General features: G+C 38.4%; 1 protein-coding gene across 4 annotated transcripts in view; it reads left to right on the forward strand.

The window, feature by feature from the left end:
• Positions 1-18,545, forward strand: part of TRIQK (triple QxxK/R motif containing) — a 61,024-nt gene that overhangs the window by 14,723 nt on the left and 27,756 nt on the right. For all 4 annotated transcript variants that reach the window (XM_066178860.1, XM_066178870.1, XM_066178886.1 and 1 more), the window contains one exon: positions 3,104-3,184. In XM_066178860.1, coding sequence (XP_066034957.1) covers positions 3,124-3,184 — 61 coding nt within the window. In that variant the 5' untranslated portion in view covers positions 3,104-3,123. The remainder of the gene's footprint in view (positions 1-3,103; positions 3,185-18,545) is intronic.

Consider the following 18,545-nt stretch of genomic DNA (forward strand, 5'->3'; position numbering starts at 1 on the left):
ACTTTTCAAGTATTTTCAGTAGCCAGGAGAAGGAGCAGTGACAAGCTCCTTTACAAGTGTTTTTAAATGGTTATACAGTCATTAAAACTCCAGGGACTTGAAGGCTGCTTGGGATGCATGCAGCATTGCATGCTACCTATCTCTTTGGTTTGGCAGAGAAATGCAGGAGAAGCCAGATCCTCCATTTGCTGATGTCAGAAGCAGCAAAAGGGTCAGAGATCTGAGTGTAAATTTCTTTTACAGTAAAGATGACCAGTTATTGTAGGATGACCGCTCCTGTTTTAAATGGGGAGAATTAGTTTTGTAACTCAAAAAGATTTCAGGCTTTTTCTTTATCACGGAATGGTTAGAAAGTTGCATTGAAAACCACTCCTACAACAAGGTTTATAAATAATAAATATTACCTCTTATTAATCCATATTTTAGTTTAAGTCCAGCTCATGGCAAGTTGCCTCCTTGGGGAATGTGGGATTCTTTACAAGAGAAGGTGATGAGCCTTAGTCCCCAAGGAATTAAATTGTGAAAACAATCTCAGTTTCTTACATGCTAATATAGATCTGTTACTCCCTTTCCACATCTATCACAATGCATTCTAAATGGTGGCTGATCTTCTATGCAAATAGCTCTCTTATTAAACACTGGGCTCTGTGTGCCAATGTCTCCATGGGTTTCTCAGGCATTTGCTATGTAACCATCAAAGCAGTGGAAATGAATGATGATTACTGCATCCCTTTGAAGAACAAAGAGGACTCGAGGTTCTAGATGCAAGAGTCGTTGACGCTGAGCCACGCAGGCAAACGCCAAGTATCTCTGTGGCTTATTTTGAGTCAGGAAATAATTTTTGCTTGTGTTTCCTTCTTCTGTTTTATTGGCATTGCTAAAACTGCAAACATCTTTCACAGCTGATGTTTTGTTATAAACCATTAGTAGACTGGAAATAACAAAAGGCAAGTCAGAACAGTCTCTTAAGAGTGGCATAAAAAAGCCAAGAATTAGTTTTGCAGTGTTATCTGTTACCTCCTCAATTAGCTGAAAGTTCAAACGGTACTTTTATTTTTCCTTTCTAGCTATTATGATGTGAATGTTATGAAATCCAACCCAGTCTAGAGAATTCCTGTGAAACATAGTAGAGGGGGAAAGAAACACAACCCAATAGATTACTGTTCACTGCTCAAGTGTTTTACATAAAACAGGGAGTATTCTCTGAATTCAACCAAAGTAATGTATGGAAAAAATTCAAACACTGTAATTGAATTTTCCGTTCAGGTTAGTAGTGGTGCTCTTCTCTACCTTGCTATTATTCCTGAGTACATTTTAAAAAAGGTTGCTGACTTTGGAGCATCCAAGTTCATTTTATGCCATGTGTCCCTCAAATGAAATTAAGGAGCCTGGATTTGTCACTTGACATTAAATGCCAGTAATTCCTATAGAATAGATAAATATAAAATAATAAACTTTGTGGTATTAAAATGCACAAATAACTAGTGCGTGCCATTCCTGCAACTATGTTTTAAATCATGTTTGAAGCTGTGGAGAAAATAATGGTGAATGCTATAAATTTGGGATGCTGGCAGTAGTGTTCAGCAGTGCCATGGCATGCTTTTTGGGTTGTGAGATGGCATCTCAGTCCCTTCCAGGGCTGCTCTTCCAGAAAGCGTGCCTTGGCAGCGACCAGGGATGGTCGTCTTGCTGTAGCACAGCTGGTTATGCCTAACAGAAAAGTACAACTCTTGCAGATACTCCACAGCCATATGTGCACAATCTGCACGTGGTTTGTGGCTACCCGGGATGATTCAGCCAAAGTTTACCCTTGGCATGGTGCTCATCAGGGCCAATTGGGAAAAGGCAGGAATTGGCTGCTGTGCATTTTCTATGCTTGAACATTAAATCTGGCACTTCTCGAAAATGTCAGTCCTCTCTTCAAGTGTAGATGTTGATGTTGGGAGTCTTGTGTTGTAGAGGCAGTCACATGGTGGTGCTTATCATCACTGTGGCGAGCAATGTCTTCAGCCCAGCCAAAATGGTTCAATCCCAGTGTTTTGAGCAATAAGCATGACTGTACCAGCCAGTTATTTCTTAACCAGGGAAAAAAGAGGTGAAATGAGCATGTTTGTAGAATCTGCCACTTGAGTGGCAGCCCTGTGAGGGATTAATATGAAACCATAAGGTTTCATATAAGATTCATCAAGAATTTGCTGGAGGACTGTTCAGATGATGCTTGTTCAGTTACATGAATGGTGTGGAAGCACCAATATACCAGAAAGAACATCTTTGTATGGATGATTATACAGTTCCTTGTGCAATCCTAGCGTCACCTCCTTGTGAGGAGGTGTGCAACATGACTGTGCAACATGAGAATCCCATTCAAGTGTCAGGATGGTTGTTACTTTAACGCAATGAAGGTAATTTATACTATCAATACCATGCCTGAGAGGTGTAAAATGCATACAGCCCCAGCTCTGTTCTTTTTCTCCACTCCTTTTCACTCACAGATAGCTAGAGTCCATGTCAGGAAGATAGGAGAGTCTGGGGTTGCTGTGGTATCTGCTCCTCTCTTTTTTCATGGTGGCTGGAGGGCTGCGTCTGCAGGTGGGTTTCCTGAGCAATTTCACCTGTGGATGCACACAGCCTAGTCCTCCCTCCAACTCCTGTGTGTGGTGTAAATGTATTTTCAATAACGGAAGCAGCTCACAATACATTCATTCCCTGGTTTACTGAAGAACTAAATTATATGGGAATATGATTCAGTGGTACCAAATGCTGAATTACAGTGCAATCAGTTTAAATCCTTTCTTTTTTATTTATTTTCATTCAAACTAACAGGCCTTCTGTAATGTTAATAACCCATGCAATAGAGAAAAAGGTATGTTTAGAATGTATTTAATAGTCTTCAGAATAGTGATGATTAACTCCAGTGTCTCATTGTATTCTGGGAAGGCTTATGTCTTTGTGTATAATCATGTAAATGTTGCTTGTTGCCATTATTCTGATGTTATAAGCAATTGATTTTGTTAGTAATTTATTTAGGAATAATATTGTGGTTTTTGTTTTGGTTTTTTTTTTCTTTTTTTTTTTTCTTTTTTTTTTTTTCTGATAATGACAGTGATTTTTGGATTGAAAACAATGGGTAGAAAAGATGCCTCTACATCAAGGACTCCTGTTGACCAGTACAGGAAACAAATAGGTAAGAGTTTGAAAGAAAAATTTGTGTGCTTAAAATTAAAAATTTTTTTTTTTTTTCAGCAGGGCCCACTAGTGTAACAAAACATAGCATTCCTCTTCAAAAACTTCATTTTGTTTATTCTGTGTAGTAATTCTTTCAGCTTTATGAAGATAGTATTTTGAGTGACTTCAGATAAAGTCTATGCTGTGTATTTGGAAACAACTAGTGAAACACTGCAGTGATGTGGCTTCACAATGTTTCTGAACTGTTGGAACTTTTCTGATTTTCCTGTTTGTCTCTAATTTCATATGTGGGCATTTCTAACAAGATAACTTTCCTCATTCGTAACGATTTTTGATACACTGAATGTTACAGACCTTTGCATTGTATAACAGCATTTACTGTCACACTAATGGATATTTTAAACATGTTAATTTTTTTTCCTTAGGACTTTTTCTATCCTAACCTAGTACACGTGTAGGTAACGTATACAAAGTGTGTACATGCACACATGTTGCCTTCACATAGATACTTATATAGCAAATGCAAATCCCTCTTTCTTTGCTTAAATGCAAAGGTGAATTATTTTTCAAATCCAGTTATGAGGATTCTGTATGCTAAATAATATAAAAGAGTCACAGTATTTTGAGAGTTTATATATAAAATGAAGTACCTTAGTCTGTACTCAGTTATTTAAGTAAATTACTTTGTTTTACAGTTGCTAAGCACACACATCAGTTTAAACATGCAGAAAACAACAAGTGTCTGGGAAAAAAAGGTTGTTTACAATGTGTATTCTCATGGTGAAAGAGCTAGGGTTATATGAACTGTCTTATTTTTATAATATCATAGGTTTTTTTAGTGCTGCATGATTATTTTAATATAACTGTTTAGTGGTCTTTTCAATATCTCATCAAGTTGTAAGTAAGGGATTCTTTTGTATTTTATTTGTTTTAGATAGGTATGGAGTGGTCTATGTTTCCTAATCTTGGGCAGTTGGTGTGGCTGATTTCCTAACCTCATTCTATGAGAAACATGTCTGAAAGCTTGTGAGTACCTTTTTGGATGAGAAGCAGATAAAATAGAAAAAAGTTTAAAAATATGAATTCTCTGCTTTTGAATTTTTTAGGTTTTGTGTAGAAAATCATGCAAGGAAACAGTTATCCAGTAGTAGGTGACACCACAAATATTTCACCCAAATGTGTTTGGTGAGAAGTGGGAGCCCTGCAGCTTGTTTTTGGAACAGCTCATCCTGTATAACTGGCTGCTTGGATGGAGGATAATTATATCAGCTTTTTGGCTTTTTCTCCATTTGTTTTTCATCATGATCACTTGTTTTTCAGTCGATACCTTTAGGGTTGGGTTTGTTTTTGGTTTTTTTGGGTTTTTTTTTTGTGAACACTTTCAGGTGACCATGGTTGGAGTTGTTTTTTGAAATCCTGTGCAGAGTGAAAGTGTGGTGATCAGGAGGATCCCTGGAAAGACCAGGGCAAGTGTAAAGCTTTATTGAAGTAGGAGGCTCAGATAATTGCCTCCCACTCTTTCGCAGCTTGTGCTGTTCCTTGCACATGACTGCTGTGTAGCACAGCTGGACTTCGCAAAACTGTGAGATGCCAGGACTGATCAGTTATGCCTTGAGCAGCTGAGAGGACACTGTGCTATTAGCAAGGTGCTAGGAGTATTAGTACTGGGGTCCAGCAGTCAGAGGTGCTGTTATGTTGCTGACTTGGCAGTTTTGGCCTGGTGTGTGCAGAATATGGAGGGTGTCCATAATCTCATTTTCTTTAGATGCAACACATTGCTCTTAACCTGGCGAAAGCAACTGTTAAAAATTACTGTAGGAAAGAATGTCATGCTGGCAGGCAAATAAACTATATAACCTAGGAAGTGTTTCTGTGATTGTAATACTCCTTAGAGGACAGAGAGCACAAATAGACTATGCTCTGCCTTTTGCTCTGATGATGGTTGTTTCAGTTCCCACTCTGGTCATTCACTGATACCACTATAGAGTTTGCCAATGGAAATCAGTTTTCTGAACTTAATGAATGTATATGGAGGAGTTTGAAAATTTATGTATACAATTTTAAACTTAAGTTTTGCAGGTGTGTTTGAATTTTATGTGTAACCATTTTGGGCTATCTTTAGGCGTGGTAGCTGAGCTTGGTGGAGTGAGCTCTCCTAGTCTCATTATGCTTTTAGGTGTGTTACAGGACAGATAGGTGTATTATTGACAAATATCATCCAATATTGCCCTAAGGAATATGAAAGTGGTGGTGTGGGGTTTTTTGTCATTACTTTTTGATATTTTTTGTTCTTATATAGCTTTGCATAACTGGTAATAATTGATCCATTTGTCACAGGATGGTTAAGGTTGACAGGGACAATTGGAGGTCATCTCATCCATCTGTCCTGTTCAAGCAGGGCCACCTAGAGCTGGTTGCCCAGAACAGTGTTCAGATGGCTTTTAAATATCTCCAAGGATAGAAACTCCACAACCTATCTTCCTGTGTTTGACTATCCTAGAAGTAGAAGGGTTTTTTCTTACGTGTTTCTGTGTGTGCCCACTGCTTCTAGTCCTGTGACAGGGCATCACTGAGAAGAGCCTGGCTCTGTCCTCTTTGCACCCTCTCTTCAAATATTTGTATACACTGATGAAGTCCTCCTTGAACTTACTCTTTTTCTCCTAGGTAAACACTCTCCGATCTCTCAGTCTTTCCTCATAGGAGAGATGCTCTATGAGAGATTCTTCATTTGAACTCCTCTTGATTCTTCTTGGCCTGATTTCATTTGGGTATTTATTAGAAATTATACAAAAAGATTTTTTTTTTAAACACAGTCAGTCATTAAGACTTAGCTTTGACATCTTAGGTACTTTTGCAGGGATGTTGTAGCATGAAGCTGTTCAACAGATGATCCCTCAGAACACAAACTGCCCTAATGCTCCAGACTCATTTGTTTTGCAGATGGACATTTGGTCACTCGTTCTGAGGTAGATTATATCTAGAAACAGTAAACAAATTGAGGCTGCACAGGCCCTGTCCTTAAAAAAATTAATTTATCAAATGCATTTAAAGCTCAAAATCCATGCTTGGAGTGATTGCCGGCCTTCTTTTCCAGGCATTTGGTATGTATGAATTGTTGAAAACATTATGATAGATGCTGGCTGAATAGCTATCTCCTGCTGACTAATGGTGTGATGTTATTTTTTAGCTTACAACTTAATGTTTACCAGCCTTGCTGGATGGAAGGTAACCAGATTGAAACGTTTTTCATACCTTTCTTTGATGGAAAATGGCAGCCTTCAAGGAACAACATGTCACAAAGTCATATCAACTTCCAACACAATTTTCAGTTGGATGTTTAGTGGAGTAATTTGAAATAGAAGCAGATTTTTAATTTAATTTTGTTCCAAGCTTTCTGTTTTGTTCTGAATTTCCATACGGCATGCCACATGTTTGCCCTGTGCCATGGTTCAAGTTCATGTTGATTACTTCAATTCAGCCGTTTGCCTTTTTCTCTTCTCCATGAGAACAGGATCACTCATGTCTTGTTTGCCTCTGTGCCACTAGCGGTTGCTATTTGCTTCAGTAGCATTTTCAGAGGATTTCCCCAGCACAGAGATTGATACTGCTCTTCTCTGTCAGCTGGCTTTCAGCCATCTCTCCTGCCACCAGCCAAAATTTGTCTGTAGTGCCACTTAAGCTAGTGCTCCAGTATCTGTCAGTGGTACTGCCTTCTCAGTGGGGAGCAGAGGCAGTCATTTAGTTATCAGACCACACTGGCAATGGCTTCGTGAGGCCTGTCCCCAGGGGGACAGGGGTCAACCACAGCAACCTTTTCAAAGGTTTCAACTGGCTTCAGCTGTGCCTGGAGGAGGGAGGATGGCACCAAGGGATCTCTCCCTGTTCAAATCTCCATGAGCAGCCAAGGCTGTAGAAGAGACATGAGGAAAAGTAATTTTAACACTTACTCATCTCTCACTCACATCCCCAAATATACACCTGTGGTGCAGCAGCAAACAGGGAAGCTCTTCTGCAGAGCGTTTCCTTCTCCCTGCTGCTGTTTGTGCTGCTGTGCTTAATTTGCTGGAATCTGAGGAAAGGTGTGAGGCAGTATGCATCCTTCTGCATTTATGCAGCTTTGCTCCACAAATGCTGTGAAAATAGCAACAGGTTTTGTACCATATTTGCTTTGTTTACTGTTATGTGTGCTTTAAGTTCCCAGAACAATTCCACATGTATATTTTCCATCCTTCTTCATCTGGTGTGTCGCTTGCTCGGCATGGAAGCTGCAGGATTTGTGGGTAGTGTTCATGACTTGTGTGATTGTGGGATCCTAAGCAGGCATACTGAGAGGATTATAGCATAACTAAAACCTGGTCTACAAATCAAGAATAGACATACTTTTGGCTCCCATTACTATTGTGTTGCTGTAGCATAATTTTTCATGAGGAGAGGTTGTTTGCCAATCATTCAGCCTTCAATTCATAGACTCCAAGGTCTGCCTATTGTCTGCTCTCTATCTCCTGACTTGCCAGCTTGATCTTTTAGGGGGTGGAGCTCATATAGGCATAGCCCAGGGGTTCTTTGGAGTAAAAAAGGCTCTTCACATTCCCTGGGAAGGAGTTAAAGTTATGAATGAAAATACATTCTCTTTTTGTTTTGGAAAGCACAAAGCTACTTATTTGGTAGTAGTTTGTACAGTGACTTGGTGATGGAGGTGGTGCTTGTTGGCATCACACATGTGGAGCAATAGGGAAGGGTATTGGGTAGGAGTCCTCAGTCCTGCTGTGGCAGTACAGGAATGGAGAGAGCAGTGCCCACCCGAACTAACAGATAAAACTTTGTGGGTAAAGCTGGGTCTTTTAAACATTCCTTGGTGTGGAGACTGGTGACTTGTCCAGAAGGAAAGTGCCTCATCCTAGGGCCAAGGCTGTGGGATCACTGTAGCCCTGAGATGGAGGAGAGCTTGGGGACTAGTGTCAGCACGAACATCTCTGGGGTTCCCACCTCCAGCTACCAGCTGGAACATGGACCTGTTGCCTTCTTGTCTCCAGAGAGAAGCCCTTCTTGTGGCAGATTGCCATTTCCACCTACCCTTCTGCTAAAGGAGTTGTCTTTACTCTCTACCACCTCACCTTTTCTATGTTTTCTGTTGCTGTTTACCTTCTCTGTGTTTTTATGGAGTTAGTGTGCCTCTACCTTCCTTGTTCTGAGTAGTGCCATTGCATACTCAAAAAAGTGGCTATTACCAACCTTCATTTTCAGCTTGGAAAGAGGGAAAATGTTACATTTTGATGCTCTTCACTGAAATACATTGCATACTTTGAAGTGAAATGTGGTTGTTTTGTTTTGGACCAGGAAATGCCTGTTATCAGAATAAAACTTTTAGATATAATTTCTGAAATAACAGCAGCAACAGCAAAAAATGTTTGAACTGAATTTGTACTGAAAATTTCAAAATTTCACCCATTTGTCACAAAACAGCAACTCCTCTATCTTTTGTCTGTTAAGAAAAGGCACAGAACCGGAAAGCAACATCTTCATCGAGATTGCTCTCCTCTGCCATAAACAATGATGTAGAAGGACAGATGTCAATGAAATAAAAAGTCTCTGGTCTCTGTTTTAACTAGTCATATTTTTTCCCCTATTTTAATGTCAGTCACCCATTTACTGTGGGAAAGAGGAGGAGGGGAAAATTACAGAAATTAATACTGACTACTCAGAAAGTCTTCTCCTACTATTTATAGTGAAAGAAACCCCCAAGAAACAGACAGTTCTGGTATACTCTTTTTTTTCTTTTTTTTTTTTTTTTTTGGCATATGGAACATGACATTTGCTCTCTTGAATTTTTCTAATAAAAATCTGTTGCTAAGCATGTAATAAAGAGGAAAAAAGTCCTCCTTTTGCTATTACGTGGGACTGTTGGCAAGTTTCGGAATCTTAAGTTTCATACTTAACAGTGATAGGCCACTGATACCATGTGTAGTTCCTTTTTTTTGGGAGGAGGTTTTATGAAGAATGAATTTTGATGTCACAAAAAATGAACTACATCCTTTGGTCAGTTAGTGCTGCTTTGATTTTAATTTTTTGCCAATGGAATCACTTTTTGGAAACTAAAGTGGGAGCAGCTGAGGAAAACACTGCTGTGAAGTAAAGCCTAGTCTGGCTGTACTAATTTAATCCACATTTTGTGACGATTGGGATGTTTTTAAATATGTTCTGTGAAGACTGATGATGGATGTTAAGCACATGCATCTTATGATCACATAGTTTGTAAGTCCAAAGCAGCAGGGCTGTGTTTTATTGCCTTGGCTGAGAGCATAAAAGGTGATGGAAGATCTGGATATGTGCTTATGTTTGCGTGGATATTATTTAGTTTTCATTTGTTGGGCAGACATAGACTCAGTCTGAGCAAGAATGGGAAGGGTGCCTGCAGATCCGGAGGGCTGCGGGAATGTGTTCACATGCCTTGAAGAGAAGCTAAGGAGAAAGGTTGTGTATCTAAGGCCTTAGCTCTCGTCCCTTCTCCACAGCAAAGGTTTCTTTGAGCTTGTTTGATTATACTGCTTTTACTGTATGTTCATACTACTCTTGTTTAGTACTCTTTTACAGATGGAGGCTCATAGTCTGCTCTTATTTTAATCTCATCAACAATATAACTGTTTCACTTAGTGGATTTGCTACAAATTTGTTATAGGTGTAAATGAGAGTGAAATTTGACATATTTCCAGTTGCTGAACTGGCTTTCAGCATGGTGTTATTTCAAGCACTTGCAATTCCTGTAAGGTATCCAGTGTCTACAGGGCTGTTGCAGTGTTACTTATTTGTGTTTGTAGTTACTCTCAGCTTCATTCAGTTCTTCAATGAATTTATTTCTGCAATCGAAGTCAGCTGAGAAAAAACTCCTATAATCCTTTACAAAATACATAAAGTTTTCACTATAGACACATATAAGCATGTATATATTACATTCAGAGGCAGAGCAGTTTAACATTTTTAGATATTCTTTCAGGAGGCTTTGAAAATCTTAGCTCATGTGTGAAAGCTGGACTTCAAAGTACTCTCATCTCAGTGTGAATATGTAAATCTAATTTTAGACACCCATTTCTAAAAAATCTCAGACATAATTTTTCGGTGTGTACAGTGTTCGTATATACACATTCTGTACATGTGGTGCATGTGCTTATATTTGTAGGTACTATTGCATTAATAAAAATGCAAGGAGAATTGGGCAGTGAACTACATATTGGATTTCCTCTCGTTTCATCATAACAAAGCAATGGAGCAGGCATTAGAATGAAATGCCTAGCGCAGATGCATCTCTCGGGATGTACTTGATAGATACTTAAGATGAACATAATTCATAGTGTTAACTACATTTCTTTAGCTACAGTGCTATGAAAAGTAACTGGGTGTTCTGGATGCAGTTAAGTTTTGTCCAGCCATTGTCCTACCATGGAAAGGGATGGTTTGTTAAACCTCTGCTGCTCCTCCCCTGTCTGTGCTAGCAGGAGTGAAGGCATTGCAAGGGCAGTGCTCTAAGAAGAAAGACATGAGAGTCACTTTGGATCAAGTCAAGAGGTTTAAGTGAAGGGATTTTTGTATTTCATGCTTCAGGATGTGACCACATGCATTATGTAGTTCATCAGGTATTGTACTTATTTATGGCCTTAAGAGAGAACATGTTAGATGTCCATGTTCAGGGAAAGCGTGACCACAGAATAGTCTTCTGGCTTTTGTAATGAATTAAATGTAATGAATCATGTTGGTGATTGCTATCATGCAGTCCATTAATTTCTGAAACTGGATTATATTAAAAATATTTTTATTTTCAGTCGATGCTTTTGCTTGTATTATGCCTTATTTTGGAAGAAAGTTAGGAACTGGCTACATTGTGCTTTTCAAGGTTTTGAACTATTTATGGGATTGTCTGCTTGGCTCTACATATTGCCTGCAGGCTTAAAGTGTTGGATAAGAAAAGAACTTACAGGGCAGAAGGAGAATGGTCTTAGGAAGCCCAAACTGCTAGAATGAAAATAAGAAAAGGCATTTGCTTGATTTGAATTACAGTTACAGAAATATCAAACATCATGTGACTGGCTTTTGCTTTTACTTGATGGTAAAGGCTGATTAAAATAAGCACTATTGAAAGTATTCACACATTCAAAGTTATTTTGAGATATTTCATTTGTATAGTAGTTGAATCAGTACAGAAAAGTACTGTGAAGTGAATGAAGAGCCCTATAATAAGTGGAATTTGGGAAAACAAATAATTTGTCCTGATTGAGCACTCTGGTTTCAGTTAATAAATTTACAGATAATATAAGGCAAGTCACTATTCTGTTCTTGTTTTCTGAAATACTTTACTTGAAATCTGGTCCTTGGCATTATCTCAGTTCCATTGATACCGTGTTCACTGTGGGATGAATGGAGGGAATTTTGCTCAGCTAAGCTACTGATACTGTTCTAGAATAACTAGAAGAACAAACAACAGTATTTTCAAGAATTTTGACCACCTATTAAATAGGGAAAGTGGAAAAGCCTGGCTTTTTGTTAATTTATTTTCTGTGATTATCTTATCTTTATCAGCATATTTGCATTGGTGCTGTAAGTTTTCTACCAAAACTGATATATCCTCAGCTGCAATGTTTGATTTTTCATTAACTAAGTAACAGTAAGTTTAGAATGCATGAGAGGTTTTTTTGTTAGAAATAATTTTCCTGTGATATTTTAACCAAATACCTGTGGGCCATTCATAAGCATTGATGTTTGCATGATCTAGGGTGTGATAGGTAAGAGGATGTGACACAGATTGTCAGTAAATCACTTGCTCAGGTTCAGCCTGGGTGATAGTCATGGGAAGATGGTAACTGCCTGGCAGATGTTGGGTGGCATTTATGATGCGATGTTTGTGCATTCAGTTCCTAGTGGAGAAGTGTTGAAAAACATCATTATTTGTTGGCAGTCAAAACAGAGAGGAACTGGATAATGAACTAGCATATGGAGTGAAACAGCGTCTCAGCGTTAGACATGGTCCCTTCAGCTCAAGGTTACAGCATATTGGTAAGAGCGCAGTGCAGATTTACTGAAGCTGTTTTGAGTAAGTCTGAGCTCACACTGTGCATTAAACCCTTCAGCTTTGGGCTTCTTGAGCACAGTGCCTGTGTTGACCTGTCTCTTTACAGCGCTAACTAACTTGGCTATGATGCTGTGTACTGTGGAAATGCATCTCCTGCTTACACCTTATCAGTTCACATCATGGGCAGAATGAGTCTGCAGCTGTCAGTTTAGACCTGGCCTGAGGAACCTGTGGTCACTGTGAGCTGAAGAGCAGGGAGAAGTTTTAAGTTAAAGCAGAATGCAGGTGGGGCCTTTTGCAGGCACTGGGTGGAGATGTGTAAGAATAATCTCTACAGACTTCTGTTCTGACAGGTGAAGAATGAGAGTTTGGGCTGGTGATTCATATCTGCATTTGTAGGTTAAACAAGCATTGTACTGCTTTCCGGCACAGAGGTCAAATAACCCTGATAGTACTGTTAAACTCTTTTTTCCCTAAAACAAAGTGGCTGTTTGCACACTACTTATGGAAAATTGCTCCAGGCAGTTTTTAATTTCTTCTTGAGCCATGTCTAGGAATTACTTGGGAGAGAGTAACAGTGGGCACATGTGTCAGGGACTGTTTTAACAATTGGAGTGAGCATACCCTTGAATTCCAGTTCCTGTTCACACTGTCTAACATATTGGTGCACCTGCAACTAGATAATCAGAGGGTACAGTTCAACATTACAAAGTAACCTTTAGCAACACCTACCACTCTCTTCTTGTTCCTGCTACCATGTCAGGGTGTATAGTATACCATCCTCTGGGATGGCGGAATGTTTATATGCCATTTTGATCCAGCTTGAAGTAGAATATGTGCTGAACAGTTTGTGAGTTGACTGAACTCCCTGATCTGCGTCATCATCTGGCTGCATACACAAACTAATACACATCAAAGCCAGGACACCACACTGCAGGAACTGAAGTGTGTGGCAGAACTCAGGCCAGCAAGTGCTGTAAACCAATATTGCAGTTGAACACTTTGCAAAGCCAAGCCACATGTCAGCTGAGTTTAAGAAGAGTCTTTATTCCATATAACATGCAGATTGAACAGATTAGGAAGTGTAAGAAGGAATTGTGTGCCCTGTGTAAGTTTTCCTCAGCTTCTCAGAATCAGTTTTGATTTCAATCCAGTGGCTTCTGTAGGTCAGATCAGGTCTGCAGGCTGTGTTACTTTATGGATAATAACTACAATAGTTTAAATCCATGTATTTTTAGAGGTATTTTACACTGTCTTCAGTGAACAATGATGTCGCCTTTCATACATGTGGAAGGCATAACAAAACCTGAATGCAGTTCTGTTTTTGATACAGCCTTTTCCATAATGTTCAGATGTAGTACAGTGGTGTTTTGCCTACTGGACAGTGGAAAGAAGTGGAGTGAAATGACTAGTGGGGTTGTCTCTGAAGAAATACTTTTACAGAAAAGATAGGCTGCAGTCCTCTCTGTCTTTTCTGGAATAGATGAGGACTGTGCAAACTAGAATGCACAGAGAGAAACATTGAAAAAATTGCAAATCAAACATAACTGAAGGTACAATCCTTAACATGCTTCATAGTGTGAAATGTCTCAGAAAAATCCACCTGTTAAGTACAATACCAGATGGAAAAGATTGGTAGAGTTACAAGAAAGACTCATGTCTGTAGTACAGGAGGCTCTGTGTGTCTTGATAGGCAGCTTGGAAAACCACAGACCTCGTGGCATATATACTCCATGGAAGAGCTTCTATCCAAATGGTTTAATGGAAGAAGGAAAAATAACTCATGTTTGTGTAGGGAAGGTTATCAAATTCTAATGAGTAATCATTGTGTAAAGGACAAATTGGGAAATGCTTTCATGTATTCCTTGGAGAGGAAGAATAAAACATTTTGGCTCTTAGAAAAGCAGAAAAATGTATCCAACAGAGGATTATCTTCCTCATCTTATTTCTGTCACAGATGAAAAAAGAGAAATTAAAAGCATAGTTTAGTGTTAAATTTTTTTGCTTTATTCAGCTACCTTTCAGGTAATTTTTAGTCTGAAGAGAAACACTTCCTACAGTCAAGAGACCATGAGTAGGAAGGTTGGATTTTCTCGTGGTGGAAATTTGGGACAGGTATCACACTGCTGAATTTAGCAGTTATTTCAGATGATTATCCTTGTAACTGGGAGCAAAATCCAATCCATAAGTGTGAAGATAAAATGAATAACATTTCTGTGCTGGAAAAGCTAATTATGTTTCTTCACCATTTGTTGTTTATGGCCAAAGTGGTATCAGAGAACTGTGCACACTGATGACCAGCTAGTTCACAACCAGTGATGTCAATTCATCAACTGGAAATCTTAGCAGAAAGGTTCCCTTGTTCCTAGTGATTACTCATGGTCATGAAAAAAGTGTACTTTATCCTTGTATGTATTTAAAGTAATGATAAAAAATATTAAAGCCATTAAATAGGGTACTGGGGACAGTGAGTTTGAAGTAGTGAGTACTGTTTTGCTCATCTGTGTTAAAGAAAGATAAATTGAAAGTGAAAGAAATGCTGAAAGAACTGCTAGGGAAGTCCAAGAAGAGCCTTGTTTAGCACAGCTGAACACAAATTAAGACAAATGTTGTTCCTTTTGGAACTTCCCAAGTGAACACATGGGAAAGACACAGTCCAGATATATATCCAGTCCAGAACTGTGTAAGTTGTCCATAAAGGAACATTACAGGAAACAGAAGGCAGTTTCTTTCCTATAGGAGATTGAGCTTCTTGGGTAATGTCAACCAGTAGTAGGTTAAAGAAAAAAAACAAAAACAAAATAAAACAAACCGACCAAAAATACCCACAAAAAAACCCCCAGACTGAAAGCTCAAACTTGTTTTCCAACTGATCGTTTTCTATGATCAGTTTTAAAGAAAACAGAATGATACATGTGCCTTCTCTAGCAAAGTGCTGGATTTCAGTAGTTCACAAAGTCCTTCCTAGTCATATGTTCCATATGGACAAAGTTTCGCTGTGAAGTGGAGCAGCTTTCTGAGATATTTATAGCTAGAGAATGCATTTGGAAGGATTACCATAACTTTCTGACTGAAGTTTTACTTGTGGAAAAATTAATACTGAATAATTTTACCAAAATCAAGATTTGAGGAGAATTGACAACATAATCTTGAATTTCACAGGCTTTTTCCTTTTTTTTTTTTTTTGGAGAGAACGTGAAATTCATGCTGAAAGAAAGATAAGGGAAAAGGGACACATTTTGATCATAACACTAAACTTTATTTTTTAGTGCCTGTGCTCTCAACACAGTGTGATGGAGCTATCATAGTATTTCCTCAGCATAATTTTTTTCTGGTTTTGGGGGTACTTCTTAATAAATTGTTGAGTGTCCATTTGGTGTTAGTGCAATTTTTGTTCTTTGTATTACAGAAATGCAGTACTTAACAGTCTTGTAGTAAGTATAGTGTGCAATATATCAGAGTATCCCCAGTTGTACATCTTATGCAGGACTTTCGTATGTTACCCATTGGTCCCAGCTTTTCCAGCATGTCCCAATGGTAGGATGTGACACAGGCATTTTGTCATCAAAAAATCTTACTAGGAAAGTAAAAGGAGCTCATACCACAAACTTCCAGCAATTAGCTCATCTCCAGGGAATGACAGGAAAGGAAAACACATAGTGTCTGTAGGTTGACCAGGAACCTGGGAAGATATTTTGTTTAGTGAGTAAAAAGGAAGGTTTTCAAACAGTTTACAGCAGGTGCCAAAGGTAGTGGCATAAGGGCAGGGTAATATGTTCTATCTGCACTGCATACATCACGGACTGAGGTGCTTTCTTTTGGTGGAGTTTTCTTTCTCCACCCATTTATTTATTACACAGCATGTACAAAATCAGCCATTTGCCAAGTGTTAATTTGACTTAGTTTATCACATTTTGAAAGAAATTTATGCAGGTGCACAGCAGTTACTGAAATCTTCCCCAGAGAATCCCTCAGTTCTTAGAAGTGTACACCAGTATGGGGGACATTAGAAGAGCTCTGTTCTCAGTAAATCTTGGAATAGGTTGATGTATTGGCTAGGGTGGGTTATAGGAGAGTAAACACCTGGAATGGAAAGTGATGAAAGCACATGCATGTCTGGGGACTGTTGGTCAATAGCATATCACACTGGTGCGTTGACTAGGGCTGCCATTTGAACAGTGTTTGAACTCAAATGTTGTAGTAATACTGCTTTAACAATTTAGTGTCATCTATTCTGCATTTGGAAAATCCCTTTGCTAAATTCTTAAAACTTGGCATAGTGAGATTCAGTGGCTTTTTTCTGGCTTTAGGAAAAGCATGTCTGTCACAAGGACCGTGTTGTTACTGAGAGAGTTGTGTCTCTTTTCTTCTGAGGAATGGAGCTGTTGAAAAATGGACCATGAGGGAGTGTGTGTGGCTTTTTTTGTTGTTGTTCTGTGTTCTTCTATCTATCTATCTATCTATCTATCTATCTATCTACAAAATAAGACATTCAGAAAAACATTTCATTCCGGATGTGAGACAAACCTCTAGGTTGCAAGGAACTGAAAAATTACTTTGAAAAATAAATGTATTGACTGTTTTTCACTCTGCATGTTATGTATAATGAAAGTGTCCTTTCTGGTGGGTTTAAAAAACAGAATCAGCCAGATTGAGGAATGTCAATAGAGGACCATTTAGAGAGTTTACAAATAAGCTCTCGTGCACAGATCAATGCCTGTCCTGTCTGCTGGGAGCTCACCTGGGAGATGGGGGGAATTCTCTGTGCCAATGGTTTGCATCAGGACTCTCTCACAGGAGATGGAGTTGAACCAAGACCAAGTCACTGGCCACCTAATGGTGCATGGCTGATGTTCTGTGTCCTATGTCACATGTTGAGACCACATTAAATTTAAACTCTAGACAGAGGGACTTCATCATGGGCAGGCTGGGGTTGGCACATAAGGACTTTTGTGATCAGAGAAATGTCCATATACAGTTTGTGAGGAACAAAGCATAGCTAAAAGTTAGTTTTCTGTTTAATTCTGTTTAATTTTGTATGCTTTTAATTCCAGAAACTGAAATTGCTTCGTCCATGGGTTTATAAATATTTAACACACATTTTTAATGAATAAGAAATTGAATTTAAGGGTCAGAAGCAGATTCAGTTACTTTTTCAGGTACTTGTTTAATTATTTCTCATTATATTTGTAAATGTAATTTTAAAATATTTTAAAATTAATATAGATCATCAGAGAATCATCTCTAATAGATAACATTAATGAGTGTTTTTTAGTTTTATTATACCATTAGACTAGGATCTCGAGAGTTTTTGATGAGTACCAAAGTCTTGCAAGGAAAAGAGATTTCCCAAGGTTGTACAGTAATTTTGTGGAAGATTCAGGAATAGAAGACAGCTCCATGCTTTATCTGATCTAATCAAATAGTTTCCCAGATGGTAGAATTTTTTCCTTAACAGTCTTTCCATCTTTTGTAAATTTCCTACAAGAGACATCATACTTAAAAGATCATCCTGTGGAATAAAGGTTTGGAAAAAAAGGATACTGGGAGCAACCCCTGATTCTTTGGATAGATTGCCCTAATACATGCCTTTCACTATTTAAATAATTTATAATATAGTGATGTTCAAAGTAAGACTATTACTGAAACCAACTGATTTTATTCATTAAAATATCAACAGCAGTGATCCTCATGCAAATGGTGAAATAAAGAGTTTCAGATAAAATCATTACCATCACTCTGATGTCAGTTATTGGAAAAACTGCAACATATAAATTACTTGAGAAATTTGTATTTCTAAAGAGAAGGCTTGAAGTAAAGCCTGGCGACTCTTCACTGTGTATTTTAGATTGCAATATTTATGAAGGATTCCAGACATTCACCTGTCAGACAGTATGTCCAGTCCAGAAGTCAGAAGTAAGATGCCGTTATTTTACTATAAACACAAGCATGTGTAACTCGTTTTCTGTGAGCCTTCAGTTGAAGGTCTGAAAAATTAACTTTAAAAGTTAGCCTAGGTCCTCTATCCTATTATCTTAACACCCATCTCATCACTGACAGAATCCCGGTTTGGCTCTTGAAGGTAAAATTCTGTCTCCTAGTATGCGTTCAAGATATTATTGCACCTTTAGTTCTCCAGTCCATAAACCATTACTCTGGGTGCTCATAAATATGCATTTCCTTTACACTTTTAAGTAAGCTGCTGTTGCTGTCATTCACTTTTAGTTAAGACCTGTCAGGTGGTGTTTCTGTTGAAGGAAAGAAGTTTAAATTACGGGCGAACTGAAGATATGTAGTTCTT

This window comes from Chamaea fasciata, unplaced genomic scaffold, assembly GCF_029207755.1.
Source record: "Chamaea fasciata isolate MVZ Bird 193981 ecotype frontalis unplaced genomic scaffold, bChaFas1.0.hap1 SCAF_1, whole genome shotgun sequence".
NCBI lineage: Eukaryota > Metazoa > Chordata > Aves > Passeriformes > Sylviidae > Chamaea > Chamaea fasciata.